Raw genomic sequence first — 24,888 nt, forward strand, 5'->3', positions numbered from 1 at the left:
ATATTTCTATTTTTGATTATAATACTGATTAACGTTCAAAACAAAGCACTTTGGCAACTTACCACATACGTTTTAAAATGCTTAATAAGCACCGTAACTTTCATGATATAATTTCTCGTTCATAATCGGTTGTTTCCGTGAACGGCCGACTGTTGTGTGACGGCAAATGCCGCGGCCGCAAGGCATTGTGGGGCAGCATTTTCTCCTCTCCTTTCGGTTAGGGAGGTCCAGTGGTTCCTAAGCTAAAGGAGGTTATAAAGGAAGTTTGAAACCTCCTTTCCTTTTAATTTAGAGAATTCGAACGGCACTTATCATGGCTGCCACTGAGGGACTTCCGGGTCATTTCACTCCGTTAGGAAGGTTCCTAAGCTAAATGGACTATTCGACCGCAACCCCGGGGTGTTTCCTCAAGTTGGTGAAGATGGTTCTTGATGTTTTTGCATTTGCATGGTTTCTCCTAATGGGAATGTTTCGGTCGGTTTGAACCTGCTGGCCACCGTAGTTACCAGCAACAACACAGATGAATTATTTCTGCAGTCAGCGGAAAGAGATTCACCTTGAATGAAGATTGAACCAGCAATCAAACCATTTCTATTTGATCAATCTTCTATATTAACAAAGGGAACAGTTGCCTAGTAGACGGGGGAATAGTTTGCAGACTATAAAACCCTCTGCATTATTATCCATCTGACCCAGTTTCCCTCTCAGACACAAGATGATGAATGCAGAACTGTTTTTTCCCACGTAGCAGCTTATGTGCGCTGTAAAGCTCGCTGGCTGCTGGATCTTATTTTAGCCTCTTGTGAGCCTCATGGTCTGGAGCGCTTGGCTTTCCAGCATGCAGTATTGATGCTGAGTGGAGCTGGCACTGTGCTTCTATGTTTTCCAAAAGCCAGACGTCATCCCCTCACATCGTGAACGTTGAGTCACTGTCGCCTGGCTTTCTCCTACTTTCCTCTTTAATTATGCCAATTAAAACACAGCTTTTCCTTAAACCTCGTAGACGGGGTTGCAGTCAGCTCGTCAAACACATTAACTGCAAATTGGAAGATCAAACAGTTCAAGCGTCTTAAAATTGATTCTGAGCAAACATTTATTTAATGCCGTTTAAGCCTCGCTGCTACTGACTATAATGTATTCCGCTAGTGAAAGAAATTTGAGGATGCGTCCCACTATTGTAATCATTTCTATCGACGATTCAGAGTAACAGCGCAATTACGGGCAGTAGAGGATTCAGTTAATTGTTGCGCTGTGTGCTGCTGGTGGTTATTGATCGATAAAAGCAGACTGATACGATCAGGAGGGGGACATTTGGAGCCGGTTCCCCCGAGGAAGGCAGAGATAATGAAGCCCATCTATCAGCCGAGGTGGTGCAGGAACTAAACTCTGTTTTCCAGAGCAGACGACTGCAAACACCACTGCTGCTGCACCTGATAAAGGACGCCTCTCTTTCCTTACGTTAGGGTCACTTCAGAGAGGTAGTTACCTGTACCTGGCTTTCATTCAGCACGCTCAGGCAGTAACCTATACACCAACAATGAAACACATGAGCACAGCTTAAAAAAGCCTACAGTATTAGCCTACAGAAATACAATCTGATCCTTTTACAACAAACACTATATGCTCTTTTTAGGTTTCTACTAACATTGTAATCATGTTAGTAGAAGCAGCTGTTTGCAATTTAACAAACATCCATTTTTGGCACCTGAGTGATGAATGGACGTACAGAGAGGAGAGATGAAGGCTGTGTGGTCTCTGATAATCCCACATTATGTCTCCGTGTGATTTGCCGTCCACTTCTTGGGACGATTGAACTCCATTTGCCGTCTAAAAAGCAGCGCGACAGGCAGAGTGATGAACGAGGGGGCGATGTGCACGGCGGTATGTGGTGAAGGTGGGGGGATTGCCTCAGATTACTGTCATAGTTGCACTGCTGCACCATTCATCACCTCCTTAGATCTGTAGCACACAGTCGTCAGTCACTGTAATTAATTAGCTTCCTCTCCTTTTACTCCTCCTGGGAAACGGCTGTGATTGAAGAGGAGAAGATCTCACTCTGACTCTGCACGCCTTGCTTACTTGCATATGTGTACGCCATGTAGGAGTTAGCATAATTACCATTTTCTGCACTGTTTATGCAGCGTGTGGGAAATGCAGGTGGTCTCGGACCCTTCAATCAACACCGCTAAACAGAATCCGGGATTAAGCTAATTGCTTTATATCGGTAATGTCAAGTGATTTGCATGTTGAGCTGTTTGAAGGTGAGAAAAGGGGACTGTAGTGAGAAGGGAGCTAATGAACCTAGCTGGTGGAATAAATACTTGTTAAGAGGACATACTATGCTCATTTCCAGGTTGGTATCAGTATGTAGTGTAGAATTCAGGGAGCTGCTTTTTCCCCTACTATACAATGCAGCAAACACACACACACACACACACACACACACACACACACACACACACACACACACACACACACACACACAACACGTGCATTCATACATTTCTCGACGTGAGAAGTGAAGACGTTGTTGTGGTGAATATTGCATGTTTCTGAAGGACGGTGCAGTTCCAGAAAAGCAGCCTGTGCGTTGTGTTCCCTCTCGTCCCTGCGGCAAACCACCACGATATCTCACACACACGCACGCACGCACGCACGCAACGCACGCACGCAACGCACACACGCACGCACGCACGCACCCACGCACGCACTCACGCACGCACGCACGCACGCACGCACACACACACACACGGGAAGGTGAGAGACCTATCAGATTCCACTCATGCTCCCCTCCAGTCGGCCCAGTGCGGCGCTCCAGCCCATTATTATTGATGATGGTTTAATCCGGGGAAGGAGACGGAAGAAGACGCTATCCTTTGATCTGCTCTCTTTGAACGTCAAGTGGCTGCTTTCACTCAGAGCTACACACACTGCAGACACGCTGTCCTCCACAGCAGACTCCAACTATGGAGCAGATCCTCTTTTACAGCTTGAGAAAATCCATAGCAATCGGTTGATGTGAGCGTTTGAATGCCTCTAAAGCCCTGGGTTGTGGTCGAATTGTCAGAACAAATCAGCTCCTATGTGTTATCCTAACCACTATTCCTAAACCTCAGGGTGAAACGTGATGGGGTTAGGGAAATATGTGTAGGAGAATTCATCAGGACTGCAGTGGCACTGGGAGACGTTTGATTTCAATCTGTTAGGAAGCTTTCTAAGCAAAATTGGCAATTGGTCCACAACCCTAGTTTCTCACTGTGTCTTTCCCTTCCTTCACTTCCTGCCCAACAGATCCCACCAGCAGTGAGACGCGTTGGGTAAATCACCCTGTAGTTTCACTGGGAAGAAGACAAATTGACCTCCATTTAGAACACACAGATCTTTAGACTGGGAAATGTGCCATAGTTTCTCTTCCTCCAACCCTCCCTGGATCTCTGACCCGCTGCCAATTATCCAGCCTCATTTTCCCACCATCTACTTTTCAGAGGTGCTGAAGAGTGCTTTCCTCCCCTCCATGGAGACATGTCCCAGTAGAGACACTACATACTGATATACACCTGCACATCAGCTGGAGAGGACTCTTTAAAGTAGAGACACTACATACTGATATACACCTGAACATCAGCAGGAGAGGACTCTTTAAAGTAGAGACACTACATACTGATATACACCTGAACATCAGCAGGAGAGGACTCTTTAAAGTAGAGACACTACATACTGATATACACCTGAACATCAGCAGGAGAGGACTCTTTAAAGTAGAGACACTACATACTGATATACACCTGAACATCAGCAGGAGAGGACTCTTTAAAGTAGAGACACTACATACTGATATACACCTGAACATCAGCAGGATAGGACTCTTTAAAGTAGAGACACTACATACTGATATACACCTGAACATCAGCAGGAGAGGACTCTTTAAAGTAGAGACACTAAATACTGATATACACCTGAACATCAGCAGGAGAGGACTCTTTAAAGTAGAGACATACTGATATACACCTGAACATCAGCAGGAGAGGACTCTTTAAAGTAGAGACATACTGATATACACCTGAACATCAGCAGGAGAGGACTCTTTAAAGTAGAGACATACTGATATACACCTGAACATCAGCAGAATATTTCCTCTTTAAGTTGTATTCGTGTCCTTTGTGTCCGTTTTGTCCTAGTTTTACTGTTCATAAAGCTAATAGTATAAATCATAACTCCAATCTCAGTTTCACCTGCTGAGAGAACATCATTCCTGCACATGCAGTAACCACAAGTGTTTTGGTCAAAGGACCTCATTTACACATATTTTAACAATTATTTTAACTTAAGATAATATTAAAGGAACTTATCTTCATAGAGTATTACCGATAGATTGTCCTAAAGAACGAAGTATAACTCAAATCATGTTATTATTGGATTAAATAACCTGTTATACCGACATAAAATCATTTAGAAGCAGGTTACATGTGACCAAAGGACAACAGGAAGCTATATAAACCTTAATATAGTCTGGAACGGCAACCCTATCAAATGCATTGCAGTGTTTGTATGTTCCACTGTACTGTGTGTTCCCAGCGCTCTAAAGTACAGTACTAAAACACAGCCTGTACGACACTGCCCCCAGGGGCTCAGAGTGACACAGCACAGCACCGTGTGTGTGTGTGTGTGTGTGTGTGTGCGTGCGTGTGTGTGTGTGTGTGCGTGTGTGTGTGTGTGCGTCTGGCACTTCTCCAGGAGTTCTGTTCAGAGAGAGCGCGTGAGAATAAATATCGGAGAATTTCCCAGAGTGCTGAGTTTAAGACGCACGGAGATACTGAAGTCTGAGGGAATTAAGAGCCAGGATTGGTCCAGATCTCACATTATCACAAGCACGTTTACAAGAGCAAGCTTCAAAATAGTTGTTCATATGTCACGGTGACATACTTCTGCCCAAAGCCCCCCCCCCCCCATGCTGCTGCAGTCACTTAAAGCCAGGGAGTTCATCGTGAATGCCTCTATGAATGAAGTGCAATCAAGTTATTATTGCATCGATATTTAATCTATCTGCTGATGAGTTATTTATCTGCTCAACACGATAGAAAAAAAAGGATGGATACAGATCGTAATTGGTGTTATAAAAGAGGCTCTTAGGTACAAAATGATCTCCACAGGAAGTTCATAACCCCATCAATCCAGCTGTAAAACAAAATACTAAACCACAAGGTGGCAGTAATCAGACTCAAAATATGAAGTACACAAATAAAAAAAAGTTACATTAACTTGTCCTTGGCAATAGGGTTACTTATTATGACTATCAGATTATACATTTAATTAAAATAAGTGCATGGTATGGCTGCCACTGATTATGATTGTAATGATGCCTTGTCCCCTTTTTTAATATACACTTTATTCATAATTGATATTTCGCATTCACCACCAAACATACAAACCCTATAATAAAAAGTAATATATAATCAATCCAGTATGATCATAAAATAGATGTTACGTCTGCTTTTTTAAACTGTAGGCTAGTATGTGCTCACGTGTCTCGTTGTTGATGTTTACGGTTACTGATTGTATTTTTTTACATGCAACTATACTAGTAATCCAAGCATTTTAACCGTGCACATGCGATCTGCTAAGTGTACTGCAGCAGAGGAGACTCCTAAGGGAGAGTGTTGGAGGCATTGCAGGGGAGTTTAGTGCATGACTGTGAGCGGGACTGTCCCACCCAGTGTTAGTGTGGGAGGGGGGGATCAAGGCGCGTCCACATCCTGACATTAGATCCAATATATCGTCAGAGTGGAGAGGGAAAAGAGGCAGTAAGGTGTGTCTCCTGCTCCGGATCACAGTTTTTAGGGTCGCCATGACGATCATGCAGACTCTGTGCCACGCGCTGCTCCGCGTGCGGGACTACTGCGTCCAAATCCGTGAGTAAAACCCGCTCTTTCTCCGGTTGTTGTTGTTCCAGGCATGATCATGGCTGCTGCGTCAATAGCTGCAGAGACAGGAAGTTAGGGTGTGTCGCCTTCAAAATAAAAGCTATGTTAGACACGGAATGGTGTTATATGTTTGTTATATTGCACTGTAACTTTTATCCATGTATTTTTTCTTTTAATGTTTATTTTATTATCTTTTCTTTTTAATGACTGATTTTAAATGCCATTTTCTTAATGTCTTCCATTTTTGTAAAGCACTTTGAATTGCCTTGTGTTGAAAGGTGCTATATAAATAAACTTGCCTTGCCTTGCCTTGCCTTGCCTAATATGGTTATGTTAGAGGTGGAAGAAGTACTCAGATCTGAAGTAATAGTGGAAGTATCAAAGTGTAGGAATACTCTGATACAAGTACAAGTCATGTATTCAAAAATGTCACTCAAGTCAAAGTGTTGGCATCAAAATATACTTTAAATACCAAAAGTACTCATTATGTAAAATGGCCTTTTTAAGCACCAGATATTTTACAATTATTGAATTACAATTATTGGTGCATTCATTACTTCAATGTTACACTATGTAAAGGTTAGGGTTTATTTCAACCACTTAATGTGTAGCTTAACCTTTACTAATATAATAAAATGTGTGTTGTATTGTCTTTTGTATTTATAACCTTAATCTGCAAGGTAAATAAATATGTAAAATGACTGTAATAGAGGTAAAAGTACAACATGGGCCAACAAAATGTATTGAAGTGGAAATGTGAAGTAGTATAATATACAAATACTCAATGTACAAGTACCTCAATTTCTAATTTAAGTACAGTACTTGAGTAAATGTACTTAGTTACATTACACCACTGCATCAGTCAGAAGTCAACACTAGTCTTAGGTTAAGATTGATTGAATGAATGAATAATATGCAATACAGGAGAAATGGAAAGTGCGTCACTGACTATTATTTTGAAAGGCCCAACAGGAAGTAGTTTATTTATTGTGTTGTGCTTGACAGTGGCACTCTGCGCCCATCCCATGCTTTCTGCTTATTCATGCTCCACATGGAAATGGGCTAAGTTGTTTATCATTCAAATAAGAATGGTTTCTTTTAATGTTGTATTACTTATTACCTTTAAAAATAAATTATAATATAACTTTTAGATTACCTCAATATCAAATGAGAAAATAAATATCAATAACATGTTTTTTTCTTAAGTTATGTAAAAGAACAGAACAATTTGACCTTACAAAAAGGAGAAAGCAAAATATTTAGGATCGGAAAATATTGTATTTATAGGAAAACATGTAATCTGTTACTCCCCAACCCTACATTTAACCTACATACTCGCCCCTATTCTCGTGGTACCCGGGAAATGTTGATCACCTTCCAGCTCTCGGGCTATTTCGGTTTCATATCTCTGATCCAGTTATTCCGGACCCCTTCCTGGAATGAAAGCTCATAGGGTTCATCTCAGTGGGGAGAAATCACTGGTGCCCCCTACCAGTTTGAGGCCTGTTTGTGCAGATTTAGGGCCCCTATATAACATCCTACTGTGTGACATATTAGCAGTATGTGGTCTCAAAGTGACCATCTGTGTTTCAGTGAGTCATGCTAACATGCTATTCTCGCCATTGCCTGGTCACCTCCCAGCTTTCTGCTTTCTATTTTCGGACAAGTCTCCAAGACCCCGCTGAGAACACACGCCATGGACACGCACATTCTGGACACACACATACTGGACACACACATACTGTACACACACATATCTGAAGTCATCCAAGTGGGCCAGAGTCATGAGAGATTATGTAAGTGTCGCGGAAGTGACAGAAGTAGGGAAGGAGCAGCTGTTGAGATATTAATCCTGGAAGTTTCTAATTGTCACATTTTAAAGAGGGCCTGGTCTGCTTTTGGGGTTTTTCCCTTCGTGCAGTGTGTTATCACCAGTTAATCCTCATAAGAAGTCCCTTTGTTAAATGTAGTTCCAATATAAAGATATTGGATAAAGATATTGGATTTGTATTTCATTAGTGTCTTTATTTCCCATTTAATACAAAAATTCACTCCCAATTTCTATGAAATGTACTGAATGTATGATATTGACAGGAGAACATTTTTGACAGGTCAGAATTTGTGATTATTTAGTCATTTATATATATATATTTTAATAATAAATGTTATGATTCAACAGTAATATAATTTTCAGTTTTTCCATTCTCATGTATCACCACTAGAGGGAGCGTCATCCCCAGTTTTAGACTAAACCCAGCTCTCCTTTTCAGTGGCTCTCCAGTGCAGTTGTAGTAAATACACTGAAACATAATTTTCGATGCCTTTGTGTCTCATAAACCTTTTATAGTGTGTTTTGTGTGTATCTGAAATGAGTGAATAGTGACACGCTTTGCTTCATGTACGTGCCTGAGAGACATGGAGATCAAACGATGAAGTGGAATTCTCCTTTGAGCTCCATCAAACCCTCATGCCATGTTTGTCATACACACACACACACACACACACACACACACACACACACACACACTCTGGAGTTAATTACAGGGACAGATATAAAGCCCTGCCTTAGCAACGTATGCCTCTGCATGTGAGATACACCTGTGGATCAAAGCTGCCATCCTCTGAGGTGGAATTATTACTCAAAGAAGGGATACATTAAACTGGTGTCATCTGTCCCTCCAACTCCACACACACACACACACACACACACACACACACACACACACACACACACACACACACACACACACACACACACACACACACACACACCTGCATAATGCTGTCATCCCACATGCTTTGATGCCTGCAAGTAGGTGTGTTTGACAGGAAGCAAAGGGCTGGGTCGAGGCATGTGGTGACACACCAGCACACGCACTGCATACATGTGGAGGAAAAAGTGGAGCTGGCAGTCAAACGTAGATGTAAGCATGCGGGTGTGTGTCCATGTTTGGGTGTTAAAGTGTGTGTGTGTGTGTGTGTGTGTGTGGCTGCTCCATTTGCAGCTGCAGGATTAAGCCTCGATGTGGGTAAACTGTGATTTGGCTATCTCTCTTCCTGGAGGAGATAAATCCTAACCATGCTGGTGTGTCAGCCACTCAGTAATTACTCCATCCTGTCACGACTGTCTGAGAATGCAAGCCAGTGGGAACTTGCTCTGTCGCTCTTTCATTGACACAAAATCACTCAGCATCTCCTTTTATACGGCTCATCAGATGCAGAGGGATTGAATTACGTTTTAAAAATTGTTACATCTGTGGATTTACTTCCTGTTGTTCCAGACTGTACTGATTTATATTAGTATGTAGTGTCTCTACTGTGACGTGTCTCCATGCTTTAATGTTCAAAAAGCTCTTTATTTTTCTCATACGGCCTGTGCTGCAGCACCTCTTTTCACCCTCTGTCTGAAACCAGAGCCCAGTCTGCTCTGATTGGTTAACCGCTTGGAGATGTCAGTTAGCCTATCACGTACAATGTGTTGGAGCGCTAGCCAATAGAAGCAGTGTTCCATAGTGATGTCACTGTTATGGATGTAAACAAAGGAGTCCTTTGCAGACACAAAAACATTTGAGGAAAGGGAAAACCCAAAATGTATTTCTAGCGTGTCTGTGTCAAATTGAGTTTGAAGTGTAATATGTTCTTGTGAAAATCAGAAAAGGAGAAACATGATTGTCTTGCAATATAAAATCTGTCACTAGATGTCATCACAGCCTCAGAAGCTGCCAGTGAAATGTGCTTCATCTGGAGAATTGTTGAATTTGCCCCTAAAAATGCTTAACCTAACCCTCTGGAGCCGCTTGCAGTACCTGCAGCAGATAAAGGGCACCTGAGGGCACTGGAGAGGATCTGCTGCATCATGCTATCAATCATGTGTAATTATTGTACATTTCCCCGACTTGATTCAACAGTGATTTCCTGCCTGGACATGCCGAGTAAAAGTCAGTGGGATAAATCTGAAGGACTTAAAGCTTTTATCCGTGGCTGTAAGGTGTCTCTCGCGTGTATTTACGACTTAATTGGTGCCGGCTTGTTATGGCCTGGAATGCTTTGATTATAGCCATTTAGGGAGAACAGAGTGGATATCTCTTGACACAGGAAGAGGATGTCATTCATTCCTCTCCTCCTGCAGAAGAGAGGGGCGAAAGGAGAGGAGGAGCTGACAGCAAACACAAAGAATGGCTGCGGCATCGGACCCCCTGCTGTCACACACTCTGCAGCCAGAACACACACACACACCAGCTTCCTGATGAACACAGGGAATCAGGAGTTTGACTAATATGTAAACGGCGCATGTCTGATCAGGTGGACAGGGGCTGCTCTCCCTCCCATTCCCACTTACTGCTCTTCCTGTCTGTGTTTTGGCATCAGAAGGAGCAAAGGAAAAGCAAAGCCTGGGAGGATTTCCTCACTGTTGACTGAGGCTGATCCTCATGGCTCCTGCAGGCTGGAGCTGGGCAGGGCAAACTGCAACATGGAGTAACAAAAACAGAGAGAGATGTGAGGCGAAACATGCTTTCTGCTCTTCACATCATGTTTTAGACAGAGGTGGGAAGCAACTAAGCACAAGTACTCTACCTAAGTACCATTTTGAGGTACTTTACTTGAGTATTTCCATTTAATGCTACTTTATATTTCTACATTTTAAACAGCTTCAGCCACTTTTAAGAAAATGCATCTCAAAAAGTGTAACTGGACTAACTCTTGAAGTCATACAATTATTTAAATATTTGACAAAAAGTCAATCAGAACTTTGCTTGTCAACAGCAGTAAAGTGCTTCTCTAAATGTCACATATAGAAATATAATTAAATACACACATCAATGCAATTTCCTGCAGAATAACTACTTTTACTTTTGATACTTTAAGTACATTTAGCTGATAATACTTTTGAACTTAAGTAAGGTTTTGAATGCATGACTTTTGGTACTTTGCCTCTAGTAAAGCCTCTGAATACTTCCTCCCCCTCTGGTTTTCGCCTCTCCTTGACAGCCAGACGTCTTGCTGCTCTCCCCCTGCAGAGGCTGTGTGTGAGTGGGTGGTTTTTTAGCCGTGCAGTGTGGGAGGTTAGGATCCAGAGCAAATTAAAGACTTCTCTGTGAAAGTCCCAGACTCGGCTACAGTAATGTGTGTGTCTGAGCGAGTGTGTGAAGAGACCCAGCCCTCGCATTTATTATTATTTTTTCAACCCGTCATTAAAGCTAAGCCACATCTCACACACTGAGAGACAGCGAGAGGGAGAGCAGGAATGCATCTCCTCTTTCTCCTCCCTTTTCTTTGAGCTTTGCTGCTTCACTAGTCAAGGAAAACGGGGAGGGCTGATTCCACTCAGAGGTTTTTTAAGACACACTTAGACCCCTCCCCCCCGGAGAAAGGGATGAATGGGTCGAGGAATGTGGGAGACAAACGAGGCTCTCGGCAGGAGAGTGGGAATGCTGGAGAGACCATTGTTCCTCCCCCAGCAGACTGTGGAGGGAGTGGATGTAAACATGCAGGATGAGAGGGATGTGAGAATTCACACCTGAGAGACAGATAGAGCACCTACTCTGATCTCTGCCCACACACACACACACACACACACACACACACACACACACACACACACATGGGCGTCACTTATACTGGGCCATTTTGTCCCCACCACTTTGCATTAGGATAATTTGTTTAAAACTGTTCTAAAAATAGCGTGCACAAAGAACTGAACACTTTGAGAAAGGTTTATTGTAAGTATTAGTATTGTGAGTATATGTGTATGTGCATGTATCGTTTCTGGGTGGCTCTTGATTCAGTAGTGGTTTCTTTAATCTCAACAAAGTGTCCTAACCACGTTTTCCTAACAAAGTGACGCCCATGCACACACACACACACACACACACACACACACACACACACACACACGCACACACACACACACACACACACACACACACACACTGCCTTTAGCTGCCATCTCGCCTCCCCCCTTCAACAGGATGTATAGGGTCAGAGGGTCAGGACTGGAAACCACAAAAGACAGTATGCGTCAGTGTAGCCTGGTTCTTGTTGCAAATCCCCCTCATAGCCCCTCTTATACCTCCTACCTTTTCCCTCTCCCCCTCTTTTCCCTACTCTTTCCATCCCCTCCTCTCCATATAGGAAGGCCTTACGTTTGCTTTTGGGCCCAGATGGCTTTAGCATGCCTCTGGCGGTGGATTAAGACCGCCAGTGTCTCCTTTCCATGTGCAAGTGGTCAGGACAAAGAGCGTCAAACAGGGGGGAAAAGGAGGAAGGAATGCAGGGGGAAAAAATCTGTGGAACAACACCCGCCGCTGATGTTTCACGACGGCATTCCTGGCCGAGCAAACCCTTGTAAAAAACCCTCCTGTTCCTCTGTCACTTTCTGAATCAAGCCAGGAGTGAACTTTTGACCACATTCTGCTGCATTTATATGTAACTAACGGCTGCAGCGAGCGGTGATCCTTCATGTAACGACATGACAGCCGCATTGTGTTCAGCCCCCTCACTTAAGGCTCATTCCTGAGTTGACTTTTCGTCTGTCTGGCTGTGACTTTGCTGTTTTATCCCAGAGTTCATTGCTTGCGGTTTCTGTAAGTCCACAGACTTTAAGTCCTTGAGGAAAGCCTGTGATGTTTCATCTTTGTTTTTCACTTGGGAGAGACAGTGGGGTGGCAACATTGCAGGGTATTTTTAGTCTGTCCTAAGTGGGCTGTATTATCCACTTAGCAGCACAAAATGCCTCCATTATGACCCCGTCCTCCCTTCTTTCTTTCTGTGTGCTCGACTTTAACCAGCTCCAGATTTATGTAGCCGGTTTAATGTATTGACCCCATGATGGTGCTGTTAGGTATGCCACGGTTTGCACCCGTTGCCATGCTGTCATTGCTCATGCGATGTGTCACTCTGTCTGCCGCTAGCCGTCTGTCGGTGAGCAATGCTGTGGGAAATGAGTTCAGTGAAAGCATGCGTGAGATGTGTGGGCGTGTTAGCTTTAGCGCTGTGGCTAAGGCTCAGGTTTATGCCCCACGAAGCAGCTGGAATGTACAGGAACTGAAGGAAACAGCCCGGCAAACTTATCCTCCGTCCTCCTATCCTCCATCTATTATTCTTTCTTTATCCCTCTCCCTTCTCCTCTTACATTCAGTGACTCTGCTCCTCTCCCTTTCAACCCCCCCCCCCCTGCAGGCAGGTCTTTTTTTGACAGAAACAAAAGGCTGATGTGTCTCTTCTTGTGGCTGAGGACTAGTCAGAGTAAAGCCCTTTGCCAAGACGCAACAGAGAACAATGGAAAAGGCCTGGAGGCGTCACAGGGCCGGTCTAATGAGAAAACTGCCATGGTGTAAAAGAGGAGATTAGCTCACAGGCCTCAGTACTATACAGGGGGAACTGTGGGATTACATCATTATAGCAAATCCTGGATGATTATATCTGACTAATGTTATCTTACAGTGTTGATGTTGATGATAGGAGTAAGTGTCTTTGGAAATGTAAAAGTACGCTGGCACAAAACACTTCAATTAGGAGAAACACGCGGCAGTTTCAGAAACGTCTTCTTCAACTTGACAAAACAGAGAACTGCAAATACAAATCACTGCAAGAAGCTCAAAACACAACGGAGACCAGGGGACAGTAAAAAGTGACGCACACAGCTGGGCCCGGAGCGCTTGGTGACATTCAGGATTATAAAACTGAAAAACTGTGATCACATTGTTCAAATAAGCCGATTAAACATTTTAGAGACAGTTGTCCAGGTTTATAATCCTGAACGTCACCCAATGTTTTTGGGCCGTTGCATAAAAAGGATCCGTTACATATTTCAAGTGTTACTTCCTCCTAACTTCAAAACACTGCATCTTCAAGGTAGTAGGGATCTTGAATGGATGCAAAGTGTTTTTGAAAATGATTTATTTCCCCGCCCCGTTGGTTTTCCCCTCTCAGCATGTCTCTCCCGGCCTGTCACTGATTGACAGACAGAGCGTCGGTCCATAAAACAGGAATGCAGGTAACCAGGCTATGTGAACTTGAAGCTTAGGAAAGTGGGTTAAGTGAAGTGAATCTATTGCCTAACAGCCAGCAGCTGCCTGCCAGATTTAGTGGCGACTGACGGTTGTAAACACACTGTTATCTGGTTCAGGAGACACAGTGCCAGTTTCCCTCTGTTGACACGACTTTGTGATAGTGCTGCTGGAGTAAAGGCATATTCTACAAATGCTCCGCGCTGATATGCATGCTGTCTGCAGGATGTTTACTACACTGGGTCCATTTGCACTGAAACTCCCCCCCCCCCTCACAAGCACTCACACATGCTATATATACTGCTTCCATGTTCCCTTCACACACAGGCTATTGTGTCTGAGAGAGTTCAGGCATCTGGAGAGCAGAAACCCTCTCTGGTGACCTCTGACCTCTCTGAGAGGCGCAGACTGACATGAGGGTCTCTGTGTGAGGCGTTCAGGTGCCTCAGACGGCTTTTAAAGAACCATTGTATGCGCTGTGTGTCTCTGTAGTATTAGTCGATTAGCAGTGATAAGTGACGAGACACAAACCTATCTTAGCTTACTTTGCTAAGTGGAGGAGTGACATTTACTCAAGTATTGACATATTTACTTAAGTATTTCCATTTAATGCTACTTTATTCTTCTTTTCGCTACATTTCTGAGGCAAATATTGTACTCTTTTTACACGGTTATCTACTTGCACAACGAGTACTCTAACTTTGAATAACTATATTTTGATTCTAAGACCTTCCAACAGCCTTTTTGTAAGTCTTTGTCATTTCTGTACAGTAACTCATGGGAGCCTGTGATGACTCCTTCACAATGTGCCTCATATTTCTGCATTGTTGTTGACCACAGCAGTGTAATGTCACCCTGTGTGAAACTCTCAGTTTATTGTTGTCTCCTGACAGTGTCCCGGAAACCCAGTGTCAAGCGTTTGAGACGAGGACAAACTGGTTGGTGGAGTTCAGCTGCACAAAGCCCAGGCTTCAGGGCTTATTGGATATTCATTTACTAAATCTCTCTGGTGTTCATTTGATTTGTAATTTACACTAGCTGTGTTGTGCTGTTGTGTTGAGTTGTGCAAACAAACGTCCGACAGAAGCTGCTCGCTGCTGGTACAACGCCAAGCTAACTGCATGTTGCTATGAGTCTCCATGGTGACCCCATTACAAAGGACTCCAGCTGTGTGTGTGTGTGTGTGTGTGTGTGTGTGTGTGTGTGTGTGTGTGTGTGTGTGTGTGTGTGTGTGTGTGTGTGTGTGTGTGTGTGTGTGTGTGTGTGTGTGTGTGTGTGTGTGTGTGTGTGTGTGTGTGTGTGTGTGTGAGTGTGAGACACAGAGAGATGGTCAAATGGACAGACGGAGCCAGGCAGTAACTCACCCTCCTCCTCCTCCTCAGTCTTATTCATTCTCTCCCCTCCGGCGGACCCTCATCCCAAACACAGTGCAGCTGGGCTCAGCTGTCAATGTTCCCCAAACTGACCGCCCGCCCCCCCACCCACCCCCTTTTTCGGGCCCTTTTGTATTTGTTTGGATGCTGGATTTGCCCTTGGCCCCCACGCGAGGCAGCCCGATCCTGTACGCTCGCCTCTTTGAAGTATCACACAGATATACAGATTACAAGGCTTCAATGTGCTCAGTAACATGGACATGATCTCCATCTCGTTTCAAATATTTGTATTGAGAAGAAGTATACATTTGCTGCATGTATGTATATGTATTACACGCATATATATTATCATCTAACAATGTTCCTGATAAATAATCGTGTGTATGAGGCTCACTGGCAGTGAATGTAGGGGATTACTTTAGTCCTTGATATTGTTTGTTTGTGTTCTTTGTAGCCCAAAGTGCTTTACAGAAAACACAACAACAATATTAAAATAATATTAAAATAAATACAGAACAATATAAAACATCTTCAGTGATCCTAATGAAATTCCCGGGACTTAAAGGTAGGGTAGGTAAGTTTGAGAAACCGGCTCGAGATACACTTTTTGTTATATTCCATGGAATGCTCTTAACATCCCGATAGCAATGAATATCTGAAGTGCTTTGACAATAAATCCATAAAAAAATATCACCTGTGGAAGCCGTAGTACTGTAAAAAGCACGACCAATCATTTGAGCCGGCCCGGCTAAAATAACTGGATGGCCTACCTGCCTGTCAGCCTTCCATCTGTGCACAGACTTATCTCGTGCCCTCATTGGTCATGTGCGCGTTCGTGTGTGTTGGAGGAGGGGCTCTGTGAGGAAGTGGCAGATTCTTTCCGGCTGTGTATTTTCAAATTCTAGCGATCTCGAGCTGGTTTCTCCAAAATAACCTACCCCACCTTTAAAGCTGACAAGAAATGTAAATATGTTAAAATAAAACAATTTTAAAAAGGAAATAAAAAATGTAAAATTAAAGCAAAAGAGAAAAACATGGGACGTGAGAATTTAACCCAATTAAAAAGCCATATTACAAAGATAGGTTTTTAATGAGCTTTTAAACATTTCAAGGGAGTTTGCTGTTCTAAGATCCACAATGAGAACGTCCCCTCTGTGGATTCTGATCTGAAACACCTGTGATCCACACGCTGATCAGCAGCTCTTTAAAGAGTTTGCCAGCCAGTGTGTTTCTGTTCAGAAGGCAGGAGAATGAATGGAGACGTTGCTTTGTCTCCAGGGCTTTCTTTGATTATTATCAAGCCCAGAGGAGCTGCTATTCACGCCGCCATGTCGGCACGGGACTTTTGAAGTCTCAGTCAAAAGGAGGATTTGGCAGAGGGCCAGTGGAGGTTTGTCATTCACAAACTCTTCTCTTTGGGATGACAATGCTCGCAGCAGGCTGCTCCTACCTCTGTGCAGCTCCTCTTCTCCGTGAAGTGAGGAAGTTGTTCTCGGTTCACGGGACATTTTGAATGACGTCTTTCTCTTTCTGTGATCAAAGCTCCGCTAACACGATATTATGGAGTTTCTGTGCGGTGTTTATCCGCTGCTGCTGGAGAGAGTTTTCCACATTCCTCCTTAAGGGTCTGAAGGATTCCTGCGTCACATTCCTACCTCTCTCTGTGTGTGTGTGTGTGTGTGTGTGTGTGTGTGTGTGTGTGTGTGTGTGTGTGTGTGTGTGTGTGTGTGTGTGTGTGTGTGTGTGTGTGTGTGTGTGTGTGTGTGTGTGTGTGTGTGTGTGTGTGTGTGTGTGTGTGTGTGTGTGTGTGTGTGTGTGTGTGTGTGTGTGTGTGTGTTGCAGTCAGGAGGATCAAACCATTTTCTTATCATTTCTGTGCAACCTGGAAACGTCTCCTTGTTTCTTCAGGACATTTGTTTTGGTCAGATTTCCCCTCACTAATGTCAAACTGGAAATAACTAGTTTTACCTATTTTTCCTCTTTTTTGGGGGGTTTTCCCGTCCTTTTAGTGTGTTTTTGTGTGCACGTAAATGGTCTGCAAACGCTAAAATGCTTGTCTTTTTACACATCCAAGTCTCTTGGTGAATGGAGAGCGTATCAGTGACAGGAAGCCTGTGGTCTGCCTTGATGTGGAGAGGCTGAAACTGTGTGTGTGTGTAGGCCTACGAGTGTGTGTGTGTGCGTGTGTGTGTGGGCATGTTCTGACTCTGAGTGTGTTTACTTAACCTGTCTTGGCGTTCAAACCCCCCCCCCCCTCTTTCCTCTTTCCTCTTTCCTCTGTCATTCTGCGGCGTGTCTGGCTCTCTCACTGACAGCTAAACATGGCGCGCCGTCTCCTGTTTCAAACATGGAAACCCTGAAGCTTTAACCCTTCTGTCGCCTGATACGAACACACACACACACACACACACACACACACACACACACACACACACACATTTGTGGCTTTTAGATGGAATCCTCTCCTTCAAACCTCAGCGCCTGATAGGGGCAGGACCTCGCCCTCTGTATGAATGAATGTGTGTCTTTCTGATCTCTTGTTGGTCTAAACTCTGTAACCTTTCTGAAGATGTCAATCATATTCTCCCAAACGTCTGTGCAGAAGTTGCTCAGATGTTGTGTTTGGCAGTAACTCCTGCATCTACAGTATCCCTGAAAACATGTTATTAGCCGTAGAGGGGGCTACAGTATGTCACCTTCTTCTTTTGTCTTTCTTGTGGCTCGTTACCACACCATCAAAGGCATCTTAGCAACTGTGATCTCATCTCAACACGAGCATTCATCCTGTCTGACTCTCCAGCTTGTCAAAACTTGACAGAAATCTCGTCTAGGATCAGAGGGAGATGACTCTGGCCAACGGAGAGGATGAAGTCAGCGCCTCCTCAGTGTGTTAGAGCCTCTCTGGAGCTGTCAGTGAAGTGGCTGGACACAAAGGAAACAGCACCAAGCTCTAATAGTTTTAGACATGGCTGTTTGTGCTTGGTGTGGCTGGCAACACAGAGCAGACATCCAGCCACGGGAGGATGCTTCTTTTCTGCTGTGGGGATTAATAGGGATCCCTGTGTCCTGGTTTAGCTGCAGAGAGAGAGAGAGAGGGAGGAGAGAGGAGAGAGAGAGGGAGAGAGAGAGAGAGAGAGGGAGAGAGAGAGAGAGAGGGGAGAGGAGAGAGAGAGAGGGGAGAGAGAGAGGGAGGCCTGGTTTAGGTGATGGCAGCGGGACAGGAAAGAGATTCCAAGACATAATGAAGTTAGGATGTTTCTTTCTTTAGACAGGCTGTGTTTTTTGTCTGCTGGTATTTTCCAACAGAGGCTTGTGAGTCAGTACATTTAAAGAGGATGTATTGTGTTCATGTTCAGGTATTTATCAGTGTGTCGTGTCTCTACTTTAAAGAGTCCTCTCCTGCTGATGTTCAGGTGTATATCAGTATGTAGTGTCTCTACTTTAAAGAGTCCTCTCCTGCTGATGTTCAGATGTATATCAGTATGTAGTGTCTCTACTTTAAAGAGTCCTCTCCTGCTGATGTTCAGGTGTATATCAGTATGTAGTGTCTCTACTTTAAAGAGTCCTCTCCTGCTGATGTTCAGGTGTATATCAGTATGTAGTGTCTCTACTTTAAAGAGTCCTCTCCTGCTGATGTTCAGGTGTATATCAGTATGTAATGTCTCTACTTTAAAGAGTCCTCTCCTGCTGATGTTCAGGTGTATATCAGTATGTAGTGTCTCTACTTTAAAGAGTCCTCTCCATGCTTTAATGTTCAAAAAGCTCTTTATTCTTCTCATACTGCCTGTGCTGCAGCACCTCTTCTCACCTGAAACCAGAGCCCAGTCTGTTCTGAATGGTTTGCTGGTTAGCTCTGTTGTGATTGGTCAACCAGCTTAGAGATGTCCCGCCCCTTAGCCTATCACGTACAATGTGTTGGAGCGCTAGCCAATAGGAGAGCGAGTGTTACATAGTGATATGTATAATACACATGAATAGTGCGTGCAGACAACAGCAGGGTCCCAAACTGGACACCATCATATTATTATTGATGCGTACAGTCAGTACGCACAGAGATTAATCTTCTACATCAGTGGGTCAAGTGGCTGACGAACTAATCCTATTACCAGACGAGGCTCAGATTTGTTAAAGTTGCCCCTAATCTACTGTCCATTCTGACTCCAGGGAGCTAAGACCTCTGGGAAAACTGTCAGAGTGTCAGCCGTCAACAAAGTATTTTTCCTCTCAGACAGGCATTCGTTTGTAATTGAAATGTTCTTTATTTTTGTGTTTCCCCATGAATATGCTGTATTTCCATTCTTTCATTCATGGCATTTTAAACTTTTCTATTGTAGAACTGGTGATTGCAGGTTCTCCATCTGATGTAGGGGTAGAACAAATCTGGACTGGCTTTTCACACATAACAAAATACTGTCTCTTTTATAAAATGTTTGAAAAAATGCCTGAAATAAATTTTTCTGTTATTTAAAAATTGCTTTTTCAAATCACATGTTATTTAATTTATGTTTTTACTGAATAGGCTGTTCTTAAAGTTTGCCTACATTATTGAATCAATGCTATTCTTTGTATATTAATATTTAGTTTTCTACCAAATTGTGATTTTGACCACTATTCAGGTGGAGTCTCCAATAAAGTCTCCTCTCCCTGCAATGTTAAAATGCAAACCAATAAACACACTTCTCTCTCTCTCTCTCTCTCTCTCTCTATCGCTCTCTCTCTCTCTCTCTCTCTCTCTCTCTCTCTCTCTCTCTCTCTCTCTCTCTGTTTCCTCCATGCAGTGTCATCATGCATCACCACCTACAAGAAGACGCCCCCCCCCGGTTGCCCCCCGCACCACCCCGTCCAAACCCTTCATCTCCATCACGGCTCAGAGCAGCACCGAGTCGGCCCAGGACGCCTACATGGACTCGGGCCCTCGCTCGGGCATCAGCTCCCAGCCGGGCCTCTCCAACTCCACGGAGAGCATCGACTCCATGAAGGCGCTGACGGCGGCCATCGAGGCGGCCAACGCTCAGGTGCACGGCCCCGCCAGCCAGCACGTCTCCAACAGCACCATCACCATCACATCAACATCAACATCAACATCCACCGGAGACAGCAAGGCGCAGAGGGAGGCGCTCCGCAAGTGCCTCTCCATCGGGATCCAGGTTCGTGCACCAGGCGGGGTTTCCTTTTTTTGTTTTAGTTACTTTATTAAGGAGTGCAGATTGAACAGACAATACAACAACTTTTGTTACATATAAGAGAACAAAGAGAATCACAAGAACTGGAAAATTGGTCACAGCATTGCATCGCTTACACATCCTGATACATTTCACACAACATCAAAAATAATAATAATAATGAATTAAAAACATGAAAAATTAAGATTTAATACAAAATTAATTTAAAAAAATAATAACTAGATGGGGGTTATATAAACGTAGTCACGGGGTAGGACTTTCAATGAATTAATATATGATCTAAAGGGCTGCCATTTCTCATAAAACGTCTCTGGGTTTCAGGCGGGGGTTCTGCTCTGAAATATAACTAGTTTAAACTTAAGATAGTTCTGACAGTTTCTCTCCCTCCTCCGCTCAGGTGGACCCGGAGGAAGAAGAAGAGCCGACGGAGGAACCGTCGAAGTTCCAGTCGATAGGAATCCAGGTGGAGGATGAGCGATGGTGAGTAGAGAGGAAGAGGAGGAAGGGTGTCAAAGTGAAACTAGGATGGAAGGGAGGAGGCAGAGATCTGGGTTTCTCTCGTCTCTAGATGATCAGGACAAAAAGAGAGAGAATCTTTTTTCCTGAGAACACATGTTGATGTAGAAGAGACATGAAGAAGAGGGGACACATGTTGATGTAGAAGAGACATGAAGAAGAGGGGACACATGTTGATGTAGAAGAGACATGAAGAAGAGGGGACACATGTTGATGTAGAAGAGACATGAAGAAGAGGGGACACATGTTGATGTAGAAGAGACATGAAGAAGAGGGGACACGTGTTGATGTAGAAGAGACATGAAGAAGAGGGGGACACATGTTGATGTAGAAGAGACATGGAGAAGAGGGGGACACATGTTGATGTAGAAGAGACATGAAGAAGAGGGGACACATGTTGATGTAGAAGAGACATGGAGAAGAGGGGGACACATGTTGATGTAGGAGAGACATGAAGAAGAGGGGACACATGTTGATGTAGAAGAGACATGAAGAAGTGGATTTTGCATAATAGGTGACCGAGGATAGAAGCTGTTTTTGGACAATTCAACCACAACCATGGACTTGTGGAGACAGAGGGAGGTGTGTAGTGTGTAGTGTGTAGTGTGTAGTGTGTAGTTCACTGGCTTCCCTGTAGCAGCTGGGCCCAGTTCATGGTAGTTTTTGGCATCAGAGACCCCCCCAAAAAGGGGCCCCAAGTGACAGCTGGGCCCAGAGGATGTGGTGCTGGGTTTTGGGAGGGGGGGGGAGGGGTTTTGGGGTGAGATGACAGCCATCTGTTGCTGCAGTCATTGTGATTCAGACTGTTTGTGTGTGGGAGAGAAAAGGGAGGGAGTTTTATAGGGTTTGTTTAGCTCTGCTGTGCTGTCAGATACTCTCTCTCTCTCTCTCTCTCTCTCTCTCTCTCTCTCTCTCTCTCTCTCTCTCTCTGCAGTCTACTCAGATCTTGTACTTGAGTAAAAATAGAAGTACTCAGATCTTGTACTTGAGTCAAAGTAGAAGTACTCAGATCTTGTACTTGAGTAAAAGTAGAAGTACCAGAGTGTAGGAATACTCTGTTACAGTAAAAGTCCTGCATTCAAAATGTTCCTCAAGTAAAAGTAGAAAAGTATTATCATCAAAATATAGTGAAAGTAGCGACAGTAAAAGTAGTCATTGTGCAGATTGGTCCATTTCAGAATAATATATATGATATGTTTTATAATGATTGATCATGAAAGTGTTCTCAAAGCTGGTAAAGGTGCAGCTAGTTTGAATGACTTTGTATACTGCAGGGTAGCTTGTGGATTTACTCCAGGTGGAACTAAAGTCTGATTTAAACTAAAGGTATTAAATACATGCAGTGGAGCCTCTGCTGGGACTCACAGGCTTTTCTGGTTTCTCTCTTTGTCCTCTTTGGTTTTCCTCGGTGAAAACACTGCCCTTCTGTTCTCTGAGGACACATTTAGCCGCCGTGCTGCTGCTGCTGGTTTTCCCGCTGCAGCCGAGGCATGCTACGGGAATTCAGAGAGACATCACCTTTAATCAAAGGTCACAGTGAGGGCTGAGTCCAAAACACACTCACACTGTGTCAGGGAATGTGAGGGGCTTTCTGAAAGGGGGCGGTCTCAGCTGACTGACCAAGCTCTGAGTTCCCCGAGCTGCCAAGTCAAATATTAACTCCCGCAGACACCTTAGATCCTGCAGAGGCTCCATGTTGTGCAGCCGGAGCGTTCCCTGGTTAATGTTTGGCAGTCGGGGGGGATTTGTTGTTTGTGTGTGTGTGTGTGTGTGTGTGTGTGTGTGTGTGTGTGTACCTCTCTGGTTAGTGATGTGTGTGTGTGTGTGTGTACCTCTCTCTGGTTAGTGATGTGTGTGTGTGTGTGTGTGTGTGTGTGTGTGTGTGTGTGTGTGTGTGTGTGTGTGTGTGGTGTGTGTGTGTGTGGTGTGTGTGTGTGGTGTGTGTGGTGTGTGTGTGTGTGTGTGTGTGTGTGTGTGTGTGTGTGTGTGTGTGTGTACTTGGGAGGTCTACATTAGATTCCCAGACAGTGAGAGTGCCAAGCTCCAGAAGTGTGTGTGTGTGTGTGTGTGTGTGTGTGTGTGTGTGTGTGTGTGTGTGTGTGTGTGTGTGTGTGTGTGTGTGTGTGTGTGTGTGTGTGTGTGTGTGTGTGTTGTGTGTGTGTGTGTGTGTGCTGTGTGTGTGTGTGTGTGTTTATATGCTGCAGGTCATAACCTCACCTCGCTGTTTGAACTATGAGAGAGAGAGAGTGGAAGAGAGCCGTAAAATAAAAGGACAACACAGCAACATGCTTGTCTTTACACAGATTTGTTGGGAGATTAAAACTAATTTAATGCCAACTTTTAAAGACTTTACAAAGATCCAGTCTAGTAACATCTTGAAAAAACGGATATGGATGCAAAAAATATACTGTGAGGTTAAGATTTGGTGGAATTTAATGGCTTAATTTCACTTTTTGCGTCTTACAAGTTTATTTGATGGTGGTCAGGAGATGGCTTTGCAGACACAGAGGGAAGTGGGGCATTGCTCATCATCTTAGCCACTAAACCATATTCACGGCCATCTTGAAAAGTAAAGGACAGCTCAGACCTCCCTGTCTTTTTATTTGTGTCCCGCCCTACTGAGGGTTTGTCATTACCGGGAAAAGACAAACAAACAAGAGTCCTCAGCGAACTTTAAATGTCACAGTAATAGTTCATGCTCTGTTGTTTTCTGCCCTCCAACTATCACTGGACAACTTTTCATATCTAAATAAGACGCCAGGCTGCTTATATGTTTATGGACGCATCAGTATGTCCTTGTGTTTTTAATTTGAGCCATTTTCAGTGCAAAAAATAGGAACATTTCTATAATTTATTTTGTAGAAACCTCTTTGATTTACAACTTTCTGTTCCGTCACACACCCCTCTGAATATTTTCTTGATAACACAACCTCTGGAGTGGCCAAAATCCCCAAAAGTTTGTGTTGTAACTCGATACCTCAAAAGTTATTGTTCTTGGCCACATGTAGAGCTTGGGGCTGGGAAGCAGTGTAAAAAATCCACTGGACGTTTCAGTTGCTTTTCAACGTTTATTTCCAGCAAACAAAATACGAAAACAATATTTAACATAAACTTAAACAGCAGATCCTAATAATCCGTCTTTTACTAAACATAAGGTTGCGTCTGCGTGTCAATGACGGTATTGCTGCTGCCCTGCCGTCACACACCTGCACCTCCAACTTAAAGCGTTAGCCCCGCCCCCTTCACCTGAGCAAAGCGCACCTCTCACTCAAACAGAAAAATGCATTAATAAAGGTTCCAAATAAATCTAAATAAACTTAAATTTGGCTCCAACAACCTCTTTTAAAATCTGCACAGCACTTTACCATTTAATTCACTGTATTATTTCACATTTTCCTTGTAATTAGTATATTTTTATGTTCAATTCTTTCCTTTTAGATTATTCTTTTTAAATTAAAAGTTGTATTTTTGCTCCTTTTCTTACAACGTATTGCCTCAAAGCTGCTGTCGTTTTCTTTTACTGTTCCACTAAAGCAATAAACCTGCTTCTGATTAACTGTCTCTCCTAGATAGTAGTCGTTCCCCACTAACCACACCTCCTCGTTCTCCTCGTGTTGATATGTCTCGTCTCTGTCTGCTTTGTTTGGCCTTGCCCCTGCAGGAAGTTGTTAGCCGGCTGATAGAGAGGCAGGCTGAGGTCATTAGAACTGAACACCTGCACGGAGGAGTTACTGTTTAACTGTTCTTCACACACACTCACACACACACACACACACACACACACACACACACACACACACACACACGCTCGCACTGCGTTTGATCTAGCCACTCCCTTTGCTCCCTCTGCGGTCTGCTTTTCTGTTCGGGGAAGATGAATGAGAAA

At 43.8% G+C, this 24,888-nt stretch overlaps 1 protein-coding gene across 1 annotated transcript in view; it reads left to right on the forward strand.

The window, feature by feature from the left end:
- The window catches only part of dlgap1b (discs, large (Drosophila) homolog-associated protein 1b), a 107,417-nt gene that overhangs the window by 72,301 nt on the left and 10,228 nt on the right, over positions 1 to 24,888 (forward strand). Inside the window, 3 exon segments of the mRNA XM_034150269.1 lie at positions 20,082 to 20,113; positions 20,115 to 20,450; positions 20,884 to 20,966. Coding sequence (XP_034006160.1) covers positions 20,082 to 20,113; positions 20,115 to 20,450; positions 20,884 to 20,966 — 451 coding nt within the window.

This window comes from Trematomus bernacchii, unplaced genomic scaffold (assembly GCF_902827165.1).
Source record: "Trematomus bernacchii unplaced genomic scaffold, fTreBer1.1, whole genome shotgun sequence".
NCBI lineage: Eukaryota > Metazoa > Chordata > Actinopteri > Perciformes > Nototheniidae > Trematomus > Trematomus bernacchii.